The sequence below is a fragment of the Sipha flava genome, unplaced genomic scaffold, assembly GCF_003268045.1.
Source record: "Sipha flava isolate LNK unplaced genomic scaffold, YSA_version1 208_pilon_pilon, whole genome shotgun sequence".
NCBI lineage: Eukaryota > Metazoa > Arthropoda > Insecta > Hemiptera > Aphididae > Sipha > Sipha flava.
Genome location: NW_020272815.1, coordinates 303,685 through 324,835, shown reverse-complemented (window position 1 = coordinate 324,835; position 21,151 = coordinate 303,685). Strand labels below are relative to the sequence as shown.

Genomic DNA, 21,151 nt, shown 5'->3' with positions numbered 1-21,151 from the left:
TACCCTTCTAGCGGTGACACTTTAAACACACAAAAAAAAAAAACCATAACAAAACCGTTATTGCTTGTAAGAGCTGTGGCGAGAAGAAAACGCGACGTAGATGAAATATACACATATAGCTTGTACATATATTTTATTCAATATAAATATATATATATAATATTTTCTGTACATATATAACACGAGAAACGTAAACCGTCGAAGTGTATTTCCGTCGCTATTTCTATACAATAATAATGTACGTTATTGTCATATTTACTATTTATTTGTATACCGCAGATGACTGCATAACATTTACCCCGCATGACAATAATATATGGTGATGCAGATGCCGCGCGTCTTATACATACAGAGTATATTTTCGGTGAAATTCTTCCATTTCTCTAAAACCCAATTTAAAGTACAGCCAAACAAAATCCGAAACCGAATGTAACGTTATGGCTGCAGTAAAAATGCAGTCCTATGCAAGTGTGCTACAGTAATATAGAATTGGTTATATAGAGTGGCGCATTTAAAATATATGCTTCCCGGGGTGAAATTATTTTATTGCTCCCCCCCCAACTTGTCACTACTCCTTACATTCTCAGACGTTCCCTTTCCACCTTCAATTAATGAAAAATATGTCCCTTGCTCGTTTTGAATAACATATTAAAATGTATATCCTAGGGTTTAACAGTATACAATTTCAAAGTGATTTATCCAGTTAAAAATTTTTTCCCAAATAAAATGACATGAGTAAATTTTATTAAACGGTTTAATTACAATTGTTTTCTTGCCTATGCGAGTAGATAAGTTCCATAAAAAAAAAAAAATGAGTATACGTTATCAGTCGTATTCATATTAAATTCAACTCAAAATAATTTAATACGATAATTCATTATCAGAAAATCATAGATTAATCAAAAAATGTTATACAATACATGTTAGCCAATGATATACATTTTGTAATAAAATTAAAAAAAAAATAGATACATTCAATAAAACTTTTCCGTTTGCCATCGTTTGCTCACCCCCTAAATGTGCTACTGGTTATAGATAGTTGAGAGGCATCTCCGTGGCTCTGAAGTTTTCGAAATTTTCACCACCACGGTTTTATGGCCAACAATAGGCATCACACAATAGCCCGTATTATTATGCATTTAATTGTTGTTGTGTTATGTTCATGTTTATCAATCTATATTCTTAACCAACGCCGACTGCCGGCCGTGATGGTTTATTTCCGGGTACCTAATATCGACTGAAGCTTTGAAGGGTGGTCGTGGCTGAACGCAGTTCAGAAACAATTGCTGATAAAATGGTTTGAATGCTACGCAAATTTATCTGACACAAGATATACAGATACGTATGTCTGTGTTCGAAGCTCTTTTCGCGATAGGGCCGAATAATAATGTGTTTTGTTCGAAGTTCAGAAATATAATAGTTATAACAATAATAACTGTGAACGGTTGTTGTCCGAGAATATTAAATATCATAGCGTTCGCAGAGTTTCAAGTCGGGGGCAGCGAATATTTTTACCGGCCCATACATGAGTATTAAGTAAACATTTTTAAGCTCAAATTTAAGCTTTAAAGCCTATTTAAAGTTTAAAAATAGAAAAGATTAGCTTGGGAGCAATACTTTTTTTGGATAACCAACTTATTTTGTATTAAGCATTATCGGTGTGGCGGCCCAGCTTGGACCAGTTCGGCGCTTACAAATATATTCAAACAGTCCAGGGGTAGCAAGAGCACACCTTGCTGCCCCTATGAGTACGCCTATGTTGGATATTGATCGGTGTTAGACAAAGATTTGAGTATTAAAGAACAATTAAAAACCCGAATAACATTTTATAACTCTACACACCGTAACACTAAAGTACGTGCTATAAAATACTTCGCAATTGCAATTATAATATTGTTTGCGTGTTACGTTTAATATTTATAAATAAGTACTGCACGTGTATAACACAATATTAAAAGTTATGTAAATATACGAGATTGAATACATAAATACATTTTTTTATAAAAAATATAGTATTCGTGTACTAAAGTTTAACTCCGTCGTATAACTCAAACATAATATATACCTTTTAAAATTATTTTCGTTACATGCGTTTCACTTGCATAAAAGAAATTCGCAGTAATCGTTTTATGATCGTGACTCTCATTCTCTCTCTTTCTATCTAATTCACCACGTATATTTAATTATTTACAACAATTACGTTGATATATCATACAAATTTTTAAAACAACCGAAAAATTTTTATACCCATTATTTCAATAAATGTTTTAATTTTAATTTTGTAGATACTCATAAATGTCTATACTATACTATACTTTATACCAATCATATAAATATAGTTTAAAAGTTCCTGAACAACGCAAAAAGTTCAATTATGTGTGAGTGTTACAATCGTAGGTATCTCCAATCAAAAAAAGTAGGCTCTTTATACATCATATTGTGAGTAATATTATGTGTATCGTATTGTTTTATTTAGAACTTGTTTTTACTAACACATATAAAATATGTAAAATGTTTATTTTATTTGTACCTACTACTTGGTATAATTAAATCCTTGTTACGTATTCAGAATGTTTTTCTTTTTTCAAACAGAATGAATTATACTTAAATGATCAATGATGTATACCTTTTTTCTTCATCTAAAATAAATCTGATTTATATTCTGTTGTTGTAGATTTTTCTCTTTAATATATTGTTTTTTCACGAGACAAAACTTGATGTGAAAATGAAATGGGTAATGTTAATTTTTTATAAATTTAACTTGAATGGTATGTATTCTTGAGAAAGAATAACTTTTGTTTGAAAGTTTTGACAATCTAAAGCGGAAGTTTTTTTTATGTGTAAAAAAAATCGGTAGTAATGCAACGTGTCATATGATTTAATTTTTAAATTTAAGTACCTTTTTCGACTGCGTTTTACGAGTATACCCCTTGATATTTTGACAAATATAAACAAGTAGTTTTTAATACATCGTTTGGTTGTATTTATTTCATGTATATTTTCTAAACAGCAATATTATGATCGAAGAGATGTATAAGTCGAAAAAAACAAAGTGAAATACACATTTGAAACGTTCTCGGTAATACATTGTTAGTCGTTTTTGATTAACATACTTACATACCACATAATGTGGTATCAAAGTGACCGTAAAATATGATTAATATTTATGATACGAATATTTTTGGGGAATCGTAAACGATCATAAGACCGTTTGGGTCGATTGCTGTGCTTCGTAAGCCATGAGAAAAAATTAACGACTCGAAATCCCGTAAGAATCTAATCCGCATAATTGTCCGTTCTATGCGTATGAAATGCCAGTTATGGCCGCGGTACTGCAGACAACCAAGGGCGCCAGAACAATGGGGGAAATAGGAGAGACTGCCCTCACGAGGAAAATTCCGTGAGGGAATAGCCCCAGTGGACAAGAATTTACGCTCCCGCGAATAAAATACATGGGCCATCATCTTTTATATTGATTTTTGTGTTGAGTATAGAAACAAAACTCAAATATATTTAATGAACTGTCTGTTTTTGAGTATTAACACACGGTAAACTAATAGTTTTATTTAGAAATAACTAAATATTTTATGTAGTACACGAGGTAGGTTAGTGTGTATAAGAATAAGATAACATGAAGACAGTTACTCCTTGTTTAGAAAATGGAAACGATTAAATATTGAACCGGAATCCCAAAGCGGAAATAGTTTTCAGAACAGGAAATCCATTATCGCGACTGTAGGTACAATAGGTCTAATTGAATTTAATTTATTTCAAGAACCATTTAGTTACTAACAACCGATGTGATCGGACACAGTCGTTAATATATCTTTTTACCTTCCTCTGTATTTGTTGCTGTGCTAAACAGCCCTTGCGGTTCAAAAATGGTTCCGGCGCCACTGCGGACAACCGATGTTTATCCGCGCTTGAACGCGTTGCTCGCGCGTGCCCGTACGTTAGTGCTCTGCACGGTCCGTTATTTTCAGGACCAGACCGGACTTCAAATTTTACCAGGCGACCGAAATCGGACCGGACCACACTTGAACGTTAATCAAAGACCAAAACTGAACCGAACCGACGGCTTCATATTATTTTTAGACCGGACCGGACCAGTAATTAAACAACATTTAATAAAGTAGACCGTGGACCGGACTGTCGGTCCGATCATAAAACGTTTTGGACCGTTTATGGACCGGTCCGTAAGGTTCAGTCTGTATTATCCCAGACCGTACCACATGATGCGTTTAGTATTACACTGGACCGGACTACCCGACTTTATAGATAAATTAATACCTAAAGCCGTAGGTTTTTTTTTTTTTCGTTTTATTTGTTTACATAACATTTTTTGCATTTAGGTTTTAAGTACAATGATTGGGACCGGACTGAAAACAATGCGTTTGATCTGAGGACTGGACCGAACTGCTCCTAAAAATTATTGAACCGGACCAAACCGACGGTACATAGTGTACCGTGTACTAGGACCGTACTAGACCGGACCGCTACCGTGCGGGATCTATGTGGCACGACTTCTCGTCGTCCGCCGGAGTTCTGCTTCCGGTCGAACAAGTGGAGAAAAACACGGGAACCATATGGTCGCCGGCGGACGAGTGGGCCGCGTGCGTCCCCGTGCGTAACCGTTTCATTGTGCATTTATCTTAGGCGCCGAGCTGCAGTGTAAATACTTCGGGTTTACATCGAGCACGATGTACGCGCTCGGACGTTTATTTCTCTCTACTCCTGGGACCGCCGTTCAAGTCCCGCCACGGCCTACGATATTATTCATGACGCGGCCGCCCGTGCTGTTTATTATTTTACACGACGTATTATTATTATTATTATTTTCGTCTATTTTCTCCCTCGACGCGCGAACCGCGTATTTACTACCGTACGGTCGCGGTCGTGCATAATATAGCCACCGAAAAATATCGAATTCCGATCACGCGTGTTCGACGGCGACTGTGCGGCGTCCGTTCCGTTCCACACCGTCGCCCGTTCCGACGCGGTTGACGGGGGCGCGTGTGCACACGCGCGCTCACGTACGGCCACGATAATGCGAGGCCGAACCTCTTCGGGACAACCTACGTACACCGCATGGTCGTTGCGCGCCGAAAATCCTTCTTTTTTTTTTTTTTTTTTTATATTTCTTTTACATCTTTCCGCTTACCCTTTCACGCGTCGTCTCGGAAATAAACCGTAACCACCTCCCCTCTACTCCGCCGCCGTGCCACTCGGTCGAACCGTAGTGCCAGTCATCCTTTTGTCGTCGACAAAGGATACCAATTTGAAGCGTTAAAAATATCGACTTTTGCCCCCGCAAGGACGTGACGTCGTGCCATCGGCTCATCTCAATATTATACGAGTAGTAGCTCGACGTATTTTGTGATTTTTTTCTTTTTCACTTGCATATTTATCGTTCGCGCGTGAACGGCACGCGAAACATTTGGACAAGCGCGCCGTCGACACGCTGCTCACCGGGAACGAAAACATTTTCGGAAAGTCCACTCGGAAATATGATCGCTAGTGGTTGCCTGTAATGCGATGATGGTAAACATTGAGCGTCTGGAAATGTTTGGCGTACCGCGGGTTTAGATGTACGAAACCGATCTTCAGGTGCGAGGTAGTACAATTTGCCACGTTTTTACGGACGTATTGTTTTTTCGAGTCAAGTCGATTGTCTAAAATTGACTTTGAACGTTCGACGATAGCATGTGATAGGTTGAGAAAGTTCAGTGCATCGATCAATGTTTATAGATTTAAGATTTTTGTTTGATATTATTGATTAAATCGATTTTTATGAAGAAAAAATAAATCAACAGTACGAATTAAATTAGGAAGTTTAAAAATAATAGCCCATTATGTTTGCTTTAGGACTATTTTTCTAATTTCAATAATTTGTAGATTAATTAGATAAATTTTAAAAACCTCGGATGGATTCACATAAAAACGCAATGAATAAAAGCAATACGTTTTCTTTAAAATATGTTTGTACACGTTTATAGTTAATAATAATTTTTAATTTATATGATGTACACATAAATGTTACGTAATTATAAAGCCTAACAATTTATTAATTTATTTATTTACTATATATGCCCAAATGTATTACAGCCGGAACAAACTAACAGTGCAACATTTCTTATTTTTTACACATTTCTTCCTTGTAATATTATCGATTAAACGTGTTTGAACTGTTTTATGTTTACGAATTTTCTGTTCCGAATTAAAATTTATATCTGCATGACGTGTTTAACTTTAATTTTGCTTAGAATAATTGGCTTCTTATTTTCTGTTTCACTAAATTAATTACAATAATTTTTCTGTATGAAAAATACACCAAATGCATTTTAAAAATAACAAACATCGTTTTAATAACAGTATTGGTTTTATTTCAACTAAACGTCCACAATATATTATTATTTAATTACAAATAAATAAATATTATATGATATTCCAATACAATTTAAAAGTAACACATACATATCCATAATGACCTAGTTGCCACAACATAATTGTAATTTTACATGAACAAACTATGATAGTTAGTTCTCGATATTTATTAACTTAATATTAAATTGATCTCTATAGTACATAGAACAAAGGAGATCTGCCTACAGTATAAATCATGACTATAAACAAAATAAATAGATTTTGTTAACATTGAAAATAAATCACAAAACTATATTGCGCAAAAATATAATTTTGGAATAAATTAGAAAATCGATTAAATCCAATCATTATTAACGTATCTCATTGATATAGTAATTTCGCAGTTTATTTAGATCATCATATCATTATAGATACACATTGATAAAACAATATCTTACTATCTACAGTGAGCTTAATAACGTAACTTAAAACTAACATAAAATAAAAATTAGTAGGAATAAATCAGGGCATATAGAGTAAGACTTTGGAGGAAAATACTAAGAAGTTGAGGTTATGAGAAGACCAATGATAATAAGCGGTGATGTGATAAGTGAAGTCGATAACTAAAAATATTTAAGATCATTTTTATAAAAGGATGTGGGCTTTGGCATGGATGTATAACATAGGATTAAGTGGGGTTGGATTAAATGGAGAGAAGCATCGAGCGTTTTATATGATAAGAGAATTCAATTGAGGCTTAAAGGTAAATTTTACAGGAGTGTAGTGAGATCAACTATGCTAAATGATTCAGAGTGTTGGGCAGTTGACAGTAGAATAGAACAGAGTATGAGTGTTGTAGAAATGAGAATGCCGAGATGGCTGAGTGGAGTGATAACAGAAGATAGAATAAGGAACGAATACGTGAGAGGTAGTATTGGTGTAGCGACAATAGTGGACAAGATGAGAGAAAACAGATTGAGATGGTTTGGTCATTTGATGAGGCGACAGGAAACAAAAGTGGTAAGAGCAGTTATGAAAATTAATGTTGAAGGGAAACAAGCAAGAGTAAGACCAAAAAAGAGATGGTTGGATACGATTGAAAATTATACGAGGGCTGTTGGTTAAATACTTAGAGGATATAGAAAATCGAAATGAGTGGAAGTTTAGGACAAGAGTGACCTACCTTAAATAGTTGGGAGAAGAAAAAGAAATAAAATATTTTAATACACTGTTATAAGATTTTCAGATTCGTTGTAAACCACATATTTACAATGGCTTTAGTTGTTAGTTACATTCTATAAATAATTAAAAATATTTCAAATAAAAAATAATATTTGAATATTACATAGTTTAAAGTTTTAACACAAAGCATATGTTTTATTTATACACTATTATTATAACATATTAGACGGGATTTTTATTCTTAATTACATGCCACACGGCGAGCCAGTTAGGCAATTCAGGTACTTTCTTACATTCCATTGCACTTCATTGTCACTGCGAACTTAATGTTTTGATCCATAACGAGGACAAACGTCTTTTTAAATAAAACCAATAGTTTTACCAATATTAATACCTATTGTATGATTAAAATAAAGATATTATAATGTAAAACACAATACCAGGTATTGTGAAGGTATTGTAATATATGAAGAATCTTTCTATCTTTAAGTTTTTATTTTATCGAACGCTTTCTAATTAATAAAATTGATATAAATCGTATATAATGGAGTTTTTTTTTTTTAAATGATTATTCTTATTTATTAATTTTTTTTTTTTGCTTTTATCCTCTTCTCGTTCATTTCAATTTAACGGCGAAGCAATATTTAATTTGTTTTTATTCAATAAAAAAGTACAGTGGAACATTAACAGTAAAACAATTTTTTTTACCTGAATTAACTCGGGAATAATGAAAATCGAATTGACTTTTTATCTTATGGTTTGTCACTGAAATAATATTTTGGTCTATATTTTATATTTATACTCATGAAAAATAAACTAAACACAATAGTAATTTAAAAAATATTTATTTACCGGTCGCTGAGATCAAGAACGTTATTTCGAGTTAAAAAATCGTATACTTCTCGACAACAGACCGTTGTGTTTAGTTAACCGGATACTAAGAATGACTGTAGTGTTAACTTTTCAAAACTATCCCATTGCAACAAATATATGAATATCGATACATTGCTTGTTTTGTTCTTCTTGGTGATTAAAATAATTAAATCAAAAGGTAAGCATTTATACGATTAAATATATTAAAACAGGCGAAGAGGTTGAAACGTATTAATTTATGTACATAAAGTTTAAAAAAATCGTTACCAAACGAGTACTAAGTATATTGTAAATGGTTAGAAATTATATTTTCCAACAAATAAACCAAATAAAATTTCAACCCAACCATTCTCAGCTGTATTAAACACATGTGCTCAACGGATTCTGCAAATAACACAGTTATTTTAAGTTTAATCTTTTTATACATTATACGTATTATAATAATGTATATAAATAGGTACGAATGGCTAACACGCCGCAACATAATTTTAATAACGTATGTACACGATAAAGGTATCGACAATAACGAATGATCGGTTCAGTGATGTCGATAGTTTTATTATTACGCGGGGAAAAAAAAAAGAATTATTAAAAGAATATTTACGTTACAAATTTGCAGTTTCGCATTTTAACCGTGATGTTTCTCGGTTACACGAGTGTATTATTTACAGTTTGCGATACAGATCCCAGTGATTCGACTGCACGTTAAAATGATTTTAACATGCGGTCGAACTGTTCCGGTCATCGATCATTTTTTTGTGCGGATATTTGATTTGACGCTTTATGTGACGGAAACCGGGACGTGGAACTTTTAAAAATCGAATTTCAATCACCCGCGTGCAACTCTCTAATCCGCTCGGTCCTGCGCTGCGGCGGTCGGCTGCGTGGGCTGCGCCGGTCCGGGATTGTTCATGCCGCTGCACATCATCAACTGCTGCTGCAACTGTTGCAGCCACCACGGCGGGTTGGACAGAGGAGACGGCGAAGACGACGACGACGACGACGGCGGCGGCGGCGGCGGCGGCGGCGCCAGTGGCGGCGGTGGCGGCGACGCGGACGACGAGTACTGCGGCCAACCGCACGGCCGTACGGACGACATCGCGGTGGCTGCACCGGCGGCCGGTTCCGGAAGAACCGGCAACGGTTTTCATATGACGTGCTGCGGATGGAGGTGGGCCGGCACCACGCGTTCGGGTTTCACGATCAGGGCGATGGGCCGCTTGATGGTGGCCGCGGCCGAACCGGCGGTCGAGATCGGGCTGAGCGTTCGAGCGGGCGGCGACGGGGTGCACGACGACCCAGGGGACTCGTGCGACGGCCTGGGCAACGGTTGCACGGGTAACGACGGCGGAAGCGAGAGCGGCCGCGGCGAGCGTTCCGCGTGTTGGCCGCACTCGACGCAGTCGACCGGGCAAACCGAGCCGCCGCCACCGCCAGCGCCACCGCCACCGTCGCCGTCGCCACCGCCGCCGCTGGCCGTTACGTTCGCCGCGGCGGCCGCGGTCATCATCGGCCACGCTGTGGCCAACGACACGGCACGCGAGTACAGCGAACTGCCGTAGAACGCGTGCAACGCAAAGTCGTGGACGGCTTTGCCCGCGGTGGACGCGTCGGTGCCGCCTCCGCCGGCCACCACCGCGGCCGACAGGTCCTTGGCCACCTGCTGGTAGAACGACGGCGGGTAGTGGTGGTGGTGGTGATACGGCGAGAAGTACGCGCGCGGGAATTTGGCCACGGCCGCCGCGGCCGCTGCTGCCGCTGCCGCCGCCGCGGTCGCGGCGGACTGTTGATCGCCCGCCACTGACATCAGCATCGAACCGGTGGTCGCGGTCGACCCGCCGCCGTTACCGATGCTCGTGGCCGGCGAGTCGTGTTGCGGTAACAGGTCGCGCACCGAGTACGGCACCGGTTTGCCGCCCGTTGCACCGGTGTCGTTTTTCTTCTGCACCATCGTCTTGGGCTTGCGTCGTGGACGGTACTTGTAGTCCGGGTGCTCCTTCATGTGCAGTGCTCTGAAATCAAAAACACACACAAACACGTACACTAATCGTTGTTTGTTGATCGCGGTCGCGAGAGAAATGTATTTATTTTATTTATTTATGATAAACGGGTAATAATCCTTTTGTGTGAGCAATATAGTCGGTTTACATTTTTAAGTGTTTTACGGTAAGAACCAAAGTTAAAAGTTAATAATTAGAAATCGTAAAACACTCGTGTAATCAAAAGAGTAACTTTATTTTTATTTCGGTAAACGGAGATTTCAACAACTGCCAAGAGAATGATCGGTGGATGAATAACGATCTACACGTTTTACACGGATAAATTTTCCGATGGTAAGCGATCTCACGGATTTTGATCGAAACAATGTAACTTTCACAACTGGACGCAAAGTGGTACACCATTTGGATTAATAAGAACATTTATAATAATATTGTACGTATTTTATATGCCTGTATAGAATACTGTAGTACCTGTACACAATTCTAGAAGATGAACATAGATTACTTTTAAGTTTGAATGTGTTAAACATCAATTAATGTTCTAGTAATATATTTATTACCAATAAAAAAGTATAATTTATTGTTGACTTTCCGATCGAAAAGTTAATGTGGGTTTAAATAGTATCATAGATTATTTTTTCTAAGGATGATAATTTGAAATGTCTATTATTTTATTAAATCCGTTAAAAGATTTATTATAGTTTATTGAAAATCAAAAAAAGCTGTTTGGTTAAAATCCAAAAAATTATAATATCTATATGTTAAATTGTGTTCAAACCTAATAAATATTTGGACAAAAATTGAACGTCGAACGTTTACCCAATGTTGTTCATCAAATGTTTGCCTAGTGTTACCTGAACAGTTTGTCAAAATAACAAACATTTTATTTGTTCGCCTATATGATTGTTCAAATTATTAATCTACTTTTTTGATTATGGTGTCTCTGGAGCAAGTTGCCGGTAGTAGAAGCTAGATCCATAAATTTTCAAAATAATTAAAAATATGAAGTATAGCAGTAAGAGATCATTGTGGATAAGATAATAACCACAATAAAGAAAAACTTTTAGTGGTGAGCGTTTGATTTTGGGTTTACACGCAAATGATTTTTTGAAATATTAATTACTATTTTTTTTAGTGTTATTTGTAAATATCAATTTAAGATTACTAGTGGTGGTTTTGAACAAACTTAAAGAAGAGGAATGATATAATATCAACTCTATAGCTCGAGTGTATACTTCGAATTAAAAAATAATACACATTAATATGTATTAAATAAACAGTTATTTGTATGAGATAATTTTGCTTCTCAAAAAATGTAAGCCATAATGTCCGAAACATAAGCGAACAATTTTGTTTGGGACATTGATGAACAAAATTATATGTTGATTATTTTGGATTTTTGACGAACATTTGACCAAACGCTTGTAAAATGTTTGTTAGTTGTGAACGCAGCTTTAGAAAACAACTATCAAACAATGCTTTAAAATTATTTGTGTCCAATATTGAAAATAAATATTTATTTCTTTCAGAATTTATAAGTATAAATAATGTAATTAACTTTAGTGAACCGAAAATATTTACATTCCTCCTGAAAGTGAAAAAAATTGTATTCAGATCAAAATCTATTATTATTCAATATTCTATGAGAAAATTACTCTCAAAAGAAAAACCATGATTGGACTGTTTAATAAACAATACAACATTTTTTAATAATTTTTTTGTTATTTAAAAAATTTTAACACTTTAGATATCATATAATAATTATGAATTCTCAAAATTTAACACAAAACTAATCTAAATGTCATTATAAATAGCGATGCAAATATAACCGATTCGATTTAACTGAGTTGTAATTTATAATTTTAAATATTTAAATTTTGATTATTTTTATCACTGAATATGATTACTAAATATTATTCTAAATTGCCTAAATTATTCTAAAAAAAAAAAAAAAAAAGTTAATATTCTTAGTAAATATACTGTATATATTATATTATGTTCATAAAATTATGAATCTATATATTAATGAAATTTAATATTTTAAATCCGCAAAAATATAAACTGCATTTTTTTAAAAATTTTTTCTCTCACATCATGTCTATGTGTATATGTTATATTTGTATTTTTTGTGTTACCTATAATTGACAAAAGTGCATCATATGTTTTTATAAATAGGTATGTTTAAAATTATATTTAATATGTTTAAATGGATATTTAAAATAATGTGTAGGTATCTAGATTTAGTATATTTGAATTTAACAAAAATAAATATTGTAACCGTTGGTATTGTTGTAGATAACAATTGTTTAACTTTAATTTTGTTATTGTTTCATTAAATCAAGTTTTATACGTTGGAGATTTTCGCTTTTTATAGTGTTGCATAAATAATTCAAATATGCGTTTGAGATTTATTCGAATAACTCTAGAATGCGTAATCGTCAAAATAACAATATTATTCACATAAATCAGTTGTGTTATTTAAAATAATTATAAAGAAACAAATTACTGTTATTTTTCTGTTTTACAATTTAATTATAAAAAAATTTAAATACATTTTTCATTCGGCAAAAATTGTATAGAAACGTCGAATAAATAAATAAAATGTATATCAAGTAAAAGCTAAATATATCACATATGACAGATAAAAATATTACTTTAACATTCAGATCGGTATCGGATTTCTATATAATAGACGTTCAATTCCTAAAATACTGTTTTTGTTTAGTTTTCAACAAACCTAAAGTACATGAAAAATAAAAATAAGACTCGTAAAATAATACTTATAGAGTTATTGCTTGTTATTCCAAACAAATACAACATTTTTTCTTTTTGTTTTTTTAGATTTAACGAACCGATCAAAGTCGATTCGACTACGTGATAAAATAGTCGATACACTGGAACAACTGACGTTTGCCAGACGAAATCGCGTACGATATGAACAAATCGGTGTTCATATTTTTATCCCGACACGTTTTCGAACCGGAAAAGGAGTGTAAACGCTTGTCCCGCGGTCACTTCTCCCGTACGACGACGCGTAATGTCGATACACGTTTTAACTTCATAATGCTCAAGCCTAATCTGGTCGCGTGCAACGTCGAATCCGTTTCGACGGTTGGGTTATATATAGATTTTCGTTCGAACGTAACATAATGTTCTAAGTATAAATCTATGAAATGAGTTCCGGTTCGCACGCGTTAACGTTCGGAGATTACCGCGAATCGAGAGAGAGAGAGAGTGAGAGAGAGTGTGTTTATTTTCCACGTGCAAGCTTGCAAGTGATTATAACAATATAGACGTACGGGTATGCCAGTCACGCAGGGCACAAAATACCTCGTTCCGCCCGTCGCCGTCGCGGTCGTTTATCGCGTCCCTCGGATAACCCGCGCTCCGTTTGGCCGTCACCCGACGCGCGCACGAAAGGAGGCCGCCGCCCATTGTTTGCAAGATTATGCGTAAACACACGAGCGTGTGTAATATATATATATATATATATATATATATATATAAAAAAAAACCATACTTTATAACAATATAACGTACGATCTTACGTTACGATCTTGGGCGAGCGTTATCTGCCGAGGGGTGGGAAAAAACAGGAAAACGGACGAAAAACGCAACAAACACAGCTCGTACGGAGATAATATGTCGACACGGAGAACCAGGATATAGCAGTACGCGTGCGCGTGCGTGTATTCGGTTTTATTGTCCTACGCTCCGTTGGCGTTCTGACGGTTAACGATTGGATTTAATAGACATTGCAACTTTTTATTCGATAAATCAAATCTGATCAAATACGTATACGGATCCGATTGATTACAGTATTCCTGTTTCGTTTAATTAGGGAACTTTTTGCGATTTTCGCAATTATTGCAATTTTTATTGCAAAATTATAATATACGAATTAAAAAAAAAACAATAAATATCTATATTAGGTGCAATAAATGATGTTTGAATACCCAAGGCACATCTAAGATTTTTTTGGGTATGGGTAAAATAATATAGTCCTCATCCTTCTTGACTTTTTTCTTTTATTCGACTCCCCTAAAAAGTGACACCACTGTTGGCAGGTAATAAACATCATAATATATTTCTTGGTTAGGTATGTATCGATGAATTTCTAGGTTTACTGTTGTTATTTCGTCACGCTCTTTGTGCTTTGCTGTAGCTCTTATCTTAGAACTGAAAGATTAATAATCGTTACATTCATAGACACCGATGACCTATTTTTTTTCACCACCTTCCTAACCGCGTGAAAGGAGTTATATGGTGCTTATTGCCCACAAAAGATTATGTATGTAAATATTGTGGTAAAGCACGATTGAGCATAGAATATTTTATGCAACTTTGCCATTACGGTTATATATTTTCTGACTACACGAATATTTTGAAAATCACTGCCAATTTTCGCCATTTGGCTTGAAATCCCTTCGCTAAATCCTAGGTTATTATTATGTTTTTTTAAAATTATTTTTTATCATAAACAACTTAAATATTCATGTTTCTGTTGTTTTATTTAATTTTGTAGTATGACCAATGCAGCCGAAATCTTTCATCGCACGTACAGTTCGCAATTTTGTTCACCCCATCATGCAGTTATTAGTGAATTAATCAAAACAAAAGCAGAAACGTTGACTAGGATTAATTAAATTTAACATAATTACAATCCACTAAAAAAGTTAAAACACTACAATTTAACATAAAAGTTTTCAACCAATATTCAAATCATAAGAAAACGGAATCTCTAATCTATATTTTCCATTTTTAAAATAGATACCAAGGTATTATTAAAATTGTTTAAATAAATAATTTTTTTTTATAATATAGTACAAAATTGAAAATCTTAGCAGAGTTTTTTAAGCTCAATCGTGTAGGTTTTCTTTCGTATTTCTATATACTTTGCTAAGCCGATCAATTTGCTCAATCGTGTTGTAAAAAATATTTTTATGCTCATGATCAATCGTGTTGTAGCCAAGTATTGTTAAATCGAAAAAAAGTAATATTTATATAGAATTTATTGTACATTGCAGATATAATCTGCCGAAAAAAAAATAAATAAAATTTACGAAAATATGTATTTCGCACTAGGTTTATACTCGAAATACACGAGTTCATTATTTTCCAATAACATGCTTACAAATATATTTATACTTTTATACTCATGTGACAAACAAAAACAAAAAATAAAAACCTTCCACGACAATGTGTACACAATAGTAATATAATGCGTACGCCACCGCCGATGGTGCACATACACACACACACACACACACACACACACACACACACACAACGACTATACGGTACCTTCTATGGCCAACAGACTCGGGTGAAACGATCGAATACAGGTACAATAGTTCGGTAATTGTGATAAATCGCTTTTATTTATTTTTTTTCTCTGTCTACACTAACGGCTCTCTTTATCACTCTCTCTCTCTCTCTCTTTTTCATTGTACGTTTGTTTTTCTCTTTATCTTTGTCTCTCTCCGGCGAACGCACAGACAACAGTGTATACATCGTATTGTATCTACACCCGATGCGACGACGATGCTACCACCACCACCACCACCACCACCACCGTTGCTTATTCTTAATGATTTCAAATGGTCTGTAAAACCGAAAATCAATCACATACCCGACAAGGCGTTATACATACAAGCTTTGATATTTTTGTACGGTCGTCCGTGATACAGACGAACACAATATAATACCTATAATAGGTACCTATATACATCTCTCAAAACTCCATACGTGCACGAACTATTATTGTACATCGAGCCCGTTAAGGTAATCGTGAACGAGTAATTATCATATGTATATACGTATTTATATTCGCTGCGTATACGAGTATATTGAATGTTTATTTTCGGTACTCTGTTGTGTATTACTACACCTTTGTACGAAACGTGGAAAAACGATAATCCTTTATTGCACGTTATAAAGTTCGAAAATCGAATCGGTTTTTACGTAAAATTTCATTATGCATGTGATTCTTCGGGTTCTAAAGAGCTGATCTAACCTTTGGATTGAAAATAATTTTGAAATGTAAAATCTTAATTACATTTTATTTTTCAAATATTTTAACTATGATGATTAGAATAATATTACTTAAATAGAGCACAGGGAGAAATTATTATGACAGTTCTACAACTTAGCTTGGACAGACTAACTCACGTGAAAATGTTTAGCGAATTTTGTTCGTGTACCTCACAGTTCGTATATACATTTATGAACGCCGCGAGAGCATCTCTAGCGTCTCTAACACCCCCCGGTTTTTTTTTCAAAAATAATAACATTTAAAAATGTAAGATAGAGGCTACTATTATCAATATGGGATTTTCTAGTAGCTTGCATTATTTTATGGCCATTGAAAAAAACTAAAATAACATTGTACTGTCATACAATTTGAAAAATATTCCTGCATATTTAAACAGTTTATGCGCTATTTAAAAATCAGTGTGTATTCTGTGCATGATGCGCTCCTCTGACAAAATTTCTGGCGATGCCTATGTCCACTATTCAATTATAATCGTATTTCGTAGTTGTTACGCGATCTAATTCACTAAGATTTTTTCGATATTTCCACAAATAAGACAACAATATTAATTTCTTTATTAATATAATTTTATTTACCACCAATCCTAAATAAATAAATTTTGGTAACTTGCGATAATTATTTTAACATGAATCACACGATTGAAGAAATGATTGAGAAAATATTATTTGCCCGTCGTCTATTTTATAGTAAGCGAATAGTCTAGAGTTTTGAAAATATTATATGATTTCCTTCGATAAGAATCTATATGAATTTATTTACATAAAATCTAACTGGTTGTGTAAGTATACTCGCCTACATATATTATAATATCGAACATTCGTTATACAAAATAGGAACTTTTCTAAAATTTTAATATTATAAGAGTACAATTCGGAATACGTACACGATAAGTGCTGATAATATTATATGTAAGCTATTTTGATAAGGCACATTTATATTTTTGTTATTATTGCACGTACTGATACATAGAAAAATCTATCTTATTATACTATATTCGTGACTATGTACATCATTGTGTTTTTATTAACTCAATTGCCTTGTCTAATGCCAAAAAGTTAAACATTTTGTTCGTTTCTCTTTTTTAAAGACTATTTTTTTTTTCGTCCAATACATTTTTTTCCCGGTCACGCCACATATTCAAATTAAATTGTTAAAAGTTTATTGATATACCACATATATTAAAAACAAATTGGTACTTATATTATTTAATAAAATTATTTATAGATAATGGATATAAAAGTTTTGTTTTCAATTTTATTTAAAGGTGTAAATGTAAGCCATAGGTGCATAATACAAATAATTTTAATGTTCAACATGTAAAAATGAAATACCTATATACGTTGCGAATTGAGATGATTTAAAATTCTATTAATCACTAATAATTATACTAATCCAAAAAATATAATAATTTTGACAATTGCGTGCATATTTACGAAATAAATATTGTTAAATGCATTTTTTTTTTTTAGTCGTTGTTAATCATATTTATTTGAATTTCTTAACATATCATTAAAATTATTGTCTTACATTTATTTTTCGTCCCAACACTGTTGAATATAGCACAAACAAACGAACTACAAATGAATACGTCAATCGCTTTATTATGTACTTATTCATCAATCGTTTACCATGTATAAATGTATTGCATACGTAAAACGTGACATAATAATATTCTTATATATTTAGGCGAGAATGCATATTTTATTCGGTGCCGTGGCACAATGTTAATTTATGTCAAGCGCGCGTGTAAATCGCACAGAAATCGGTACGTCACAAACAGCGTACAGGTACACCGAGTTTATGCCTAAAGTACCACCCAGGGCTTATTCTAAGGATTTTTACCTACTGCCCAAACACACTGACAAGTTTGTTTTACGAAATGTATTCGGACTATAATACTTACCCCTCCCCAAATAAATTGTATATTGATATTTTAGAATTTCGATCATCGCGTGGTAAAATATTAAAAAAAAATACGGGTCTTTTCCGTTGTACGTGTGCCACTATTTAAATTTAAATTTCATAGATCAATCGAAAGCAGCAAATATTGTAAACTTACATAATTATTACTTATTAGATACTGGATCGGGTTTTTAAATTACACACATTTCAAATACTAATTGCTAAGGAAAATTATATTTTTGTGGGGTGCCCATATTCAAATAGTCAACCGCTCTTTTGATTTTTCCTACAGTCCAATTTTGGTCGAACTGCCCATTAAAATAAGACCGGGTACCACCGACCGGAAGACCGACCACTTTTGCATGGCTAACGAAATTCTAAGCGAGAGAAAACGTGTACATTTAATAGGCGAGTGAAGTGGCTTCGTAATTTAACGCGCGCAAAACACTGTGTATAGACGAGTCGTACCTTAACCGTTTGGCTTCGTCGATGAACGGTCGTTTCTGAGGTTCGTTTAAGAGCTTCCACTCGGCGCCCAGCCGCTTACTTATCTCGGAGTTGTGCATTTTCGGGTTCTCCTGGGCCATCTTGCGCCGCTGTCCCCTGGACCACACCATGAACGCGTTCATGGGCCGTTTGATGTGCTGCTGTTGCTGCGCGACCGCAGCTTCCTGGGCCGCGGTGGCACCGTGTTGTTGTTGCTGCTGCTGGTGCTGCTGCTGTTGCTGTTGCTGTTGCTGCTGCTGCTGCTGCTGCTGCTGCTCTTGTTGGATCCGATGTTGGTGGTGCAAATGTTGCAAGTGGTGCTGGTGCTGCTGGTGTTGATGGTACGCGGTGGCGGCGTGATGGTTCAACGGTAACCGGTGCTGGTGCAACAACATGGCAGCCGTAGCGGCCGCGGCCGCAGCGGTTGACGTGACCGAGGTGGTGGTTTTCGCGTTGCTCATGATCGCGGTGACAATGTACCGTCGGCGGTCGGCCGCAGCGTACACCGCGCGCCGTTTCAAAGGCGTGCGGAACGGTAACGCGGTGACGGTGACTCGCGGCGGAACGTCGGATACGACGCGGAACGTGTGGACGTGTACGGCCGGTCAGCTGCAGAGGGCCGCCCGTCGCGGTGTCCGAAATGCGTGTGACGGGCACGCGGCTCTCGGCGTCGGCGGCGGCAGCGATAACGGTGGCGGCTGCGGCCGTCCGCGGCTTCTCGCCAATGGCGTACCGTCGCCGTTCCCGCCTCTTATCGACCGCCGACCACGTTCCCATTGGCTCGTTCCGCTTTCGTCACACCGGTGCGGTTTTCCAACGTAACCGCGACACCGACGCAACAAGTGCGTGCGCGCGTGCGTGCGCCCTTGTACGCGTGTAATGTGTTCTGTCCTTTACGTACGCGCTTTTCATTCCTATACGATTAGATTTTTCTAGACTCGTTCTAGACTTCTGTTCCGTTTCGTCGTCACACCTATATCGGATACGATAAATCGATCGACACAAATTTTAATATCGACCGTGGTCGGCCTATACGTCAATGTATATTACGGGCGAGTACCAGGGGAAATGCACGCGTTGCTCGGGTCATTTGGTCCTGCCCGGACAATATGAACGGCGAAAAGAAATAATAATAACCAGGGTTGGGATTTTATAGCACTTAAAATTACATAAATATGCGCTATAATATTACCTTGAAAATTGCTAAATATGCACTAAAAATATGCAATAAAAGAACAAAAAAAAAAAGGGAAATTTATTATTTAATAATTTTATACGAGCACTAGAGACGAATGTGGACTGTATAAAGTGAATTCTACTCGTTCGTTGATACTCGGTTATTAGTAGATTTAGTAGAAATCGACAAAAAAAACCCAACAAAATCAGCAGATAACAAAAATAGAACCAAATAACTAAAACAAAATTAATGTATTATATTATACCTACTTATGTATATATTATTGCTGTGATTGTACAGAGTTGCATCAGCGTAATCGGTCTATTTACTTAATCTATATATTTATAATTTAATTTAAAAGTAAAATTAAAATTTTAAATCATGAAAATTCGATCAACAAAAATCAAAAAACACGTTTACCAAAATACAATTTCATAAAATATGCCCGATTTTGATTAAAACACAGATAAAATGCAAAAAAGTCTTAAAAAATCCAAAAAAGCACTATAAACTAAAAATTGCAAAATATGTAAAAAAAAGGCAAAATAAAATTTTTTATTTGAGTTCTTTGTATCATGAAACACATTTTTAGCTTATTCTGCTATTTTTTAAGCATCTCATAAGAAATATGTAAATGCTATAAAATCCCAACCCTAATAATAACAATGATTTATCGTAAAAAAAAGAATTTACAAGAAACGATAACGCCCCTAATGGGCATACAGTAGGTACGGTAAGTAATATTATGTCTTATAACTGATTCGAAAATATAGGAATGATAGTATTAAAGAAACGTGAAAATTAATTTTATAAATTAATAACTTGATAACTGTACAATGTTTTACTAATCATTTATTATCATTTTAAAACAATACAAAACAAAGTATAGAATATGTAGTAACTAAAAAGACACTTATAATAAACTATTAGTTAAATATGTATTTATAAACATAGATAATGTTTTAAACACAATTATTTTCTGCAGTTACTGACAAAATTCGTTTTTCATCCAAGGAAACGTCATGATGACAGTAGAAGGCTACTGTCATCAGGGATGGCCTGCTCACCGGGATACCGGGAGGTTCCCGGTGGCCTGACCTATTGGGATTTGTC

The 21,151-nt window shown here is 35.2% G+C and overlaps 1 protein-coding gene across 1 annotated transcript; it reads right to left on the bottom strand.

Annotated features, from left to right (window-relative positions):
- Nucleotides 1–7,722: 7,722 nt before the first annotated feature.
- LOC112682711 (transcription factor SOX-21-like) lies at nucleotides 7,723–19,493 on the bottom strand. The gene is made up of 2 exons (XM_025553397.1): nucleotides 18,844–19,493; nucleotides 7,723–10,430 (listed from the first exon to the last, which is right to left on the bottom strand). The coding sequence occupies exons 1-2, from the start codon at nucleotides 19,320–19,322 to the stop codon at nucleotides 9,566–9,568; spliced, it is 1,344 nt and encodes a 447-aa protein (XP_025409182.1). The 5' UTR covers nucleotides 19,323–19,493; the 3' UTR covers nucleotides 7,723–9,565.
- Between the last annotated feature and the right edge of the window lie 1,658 nt (nucleotides 19,494–21,151).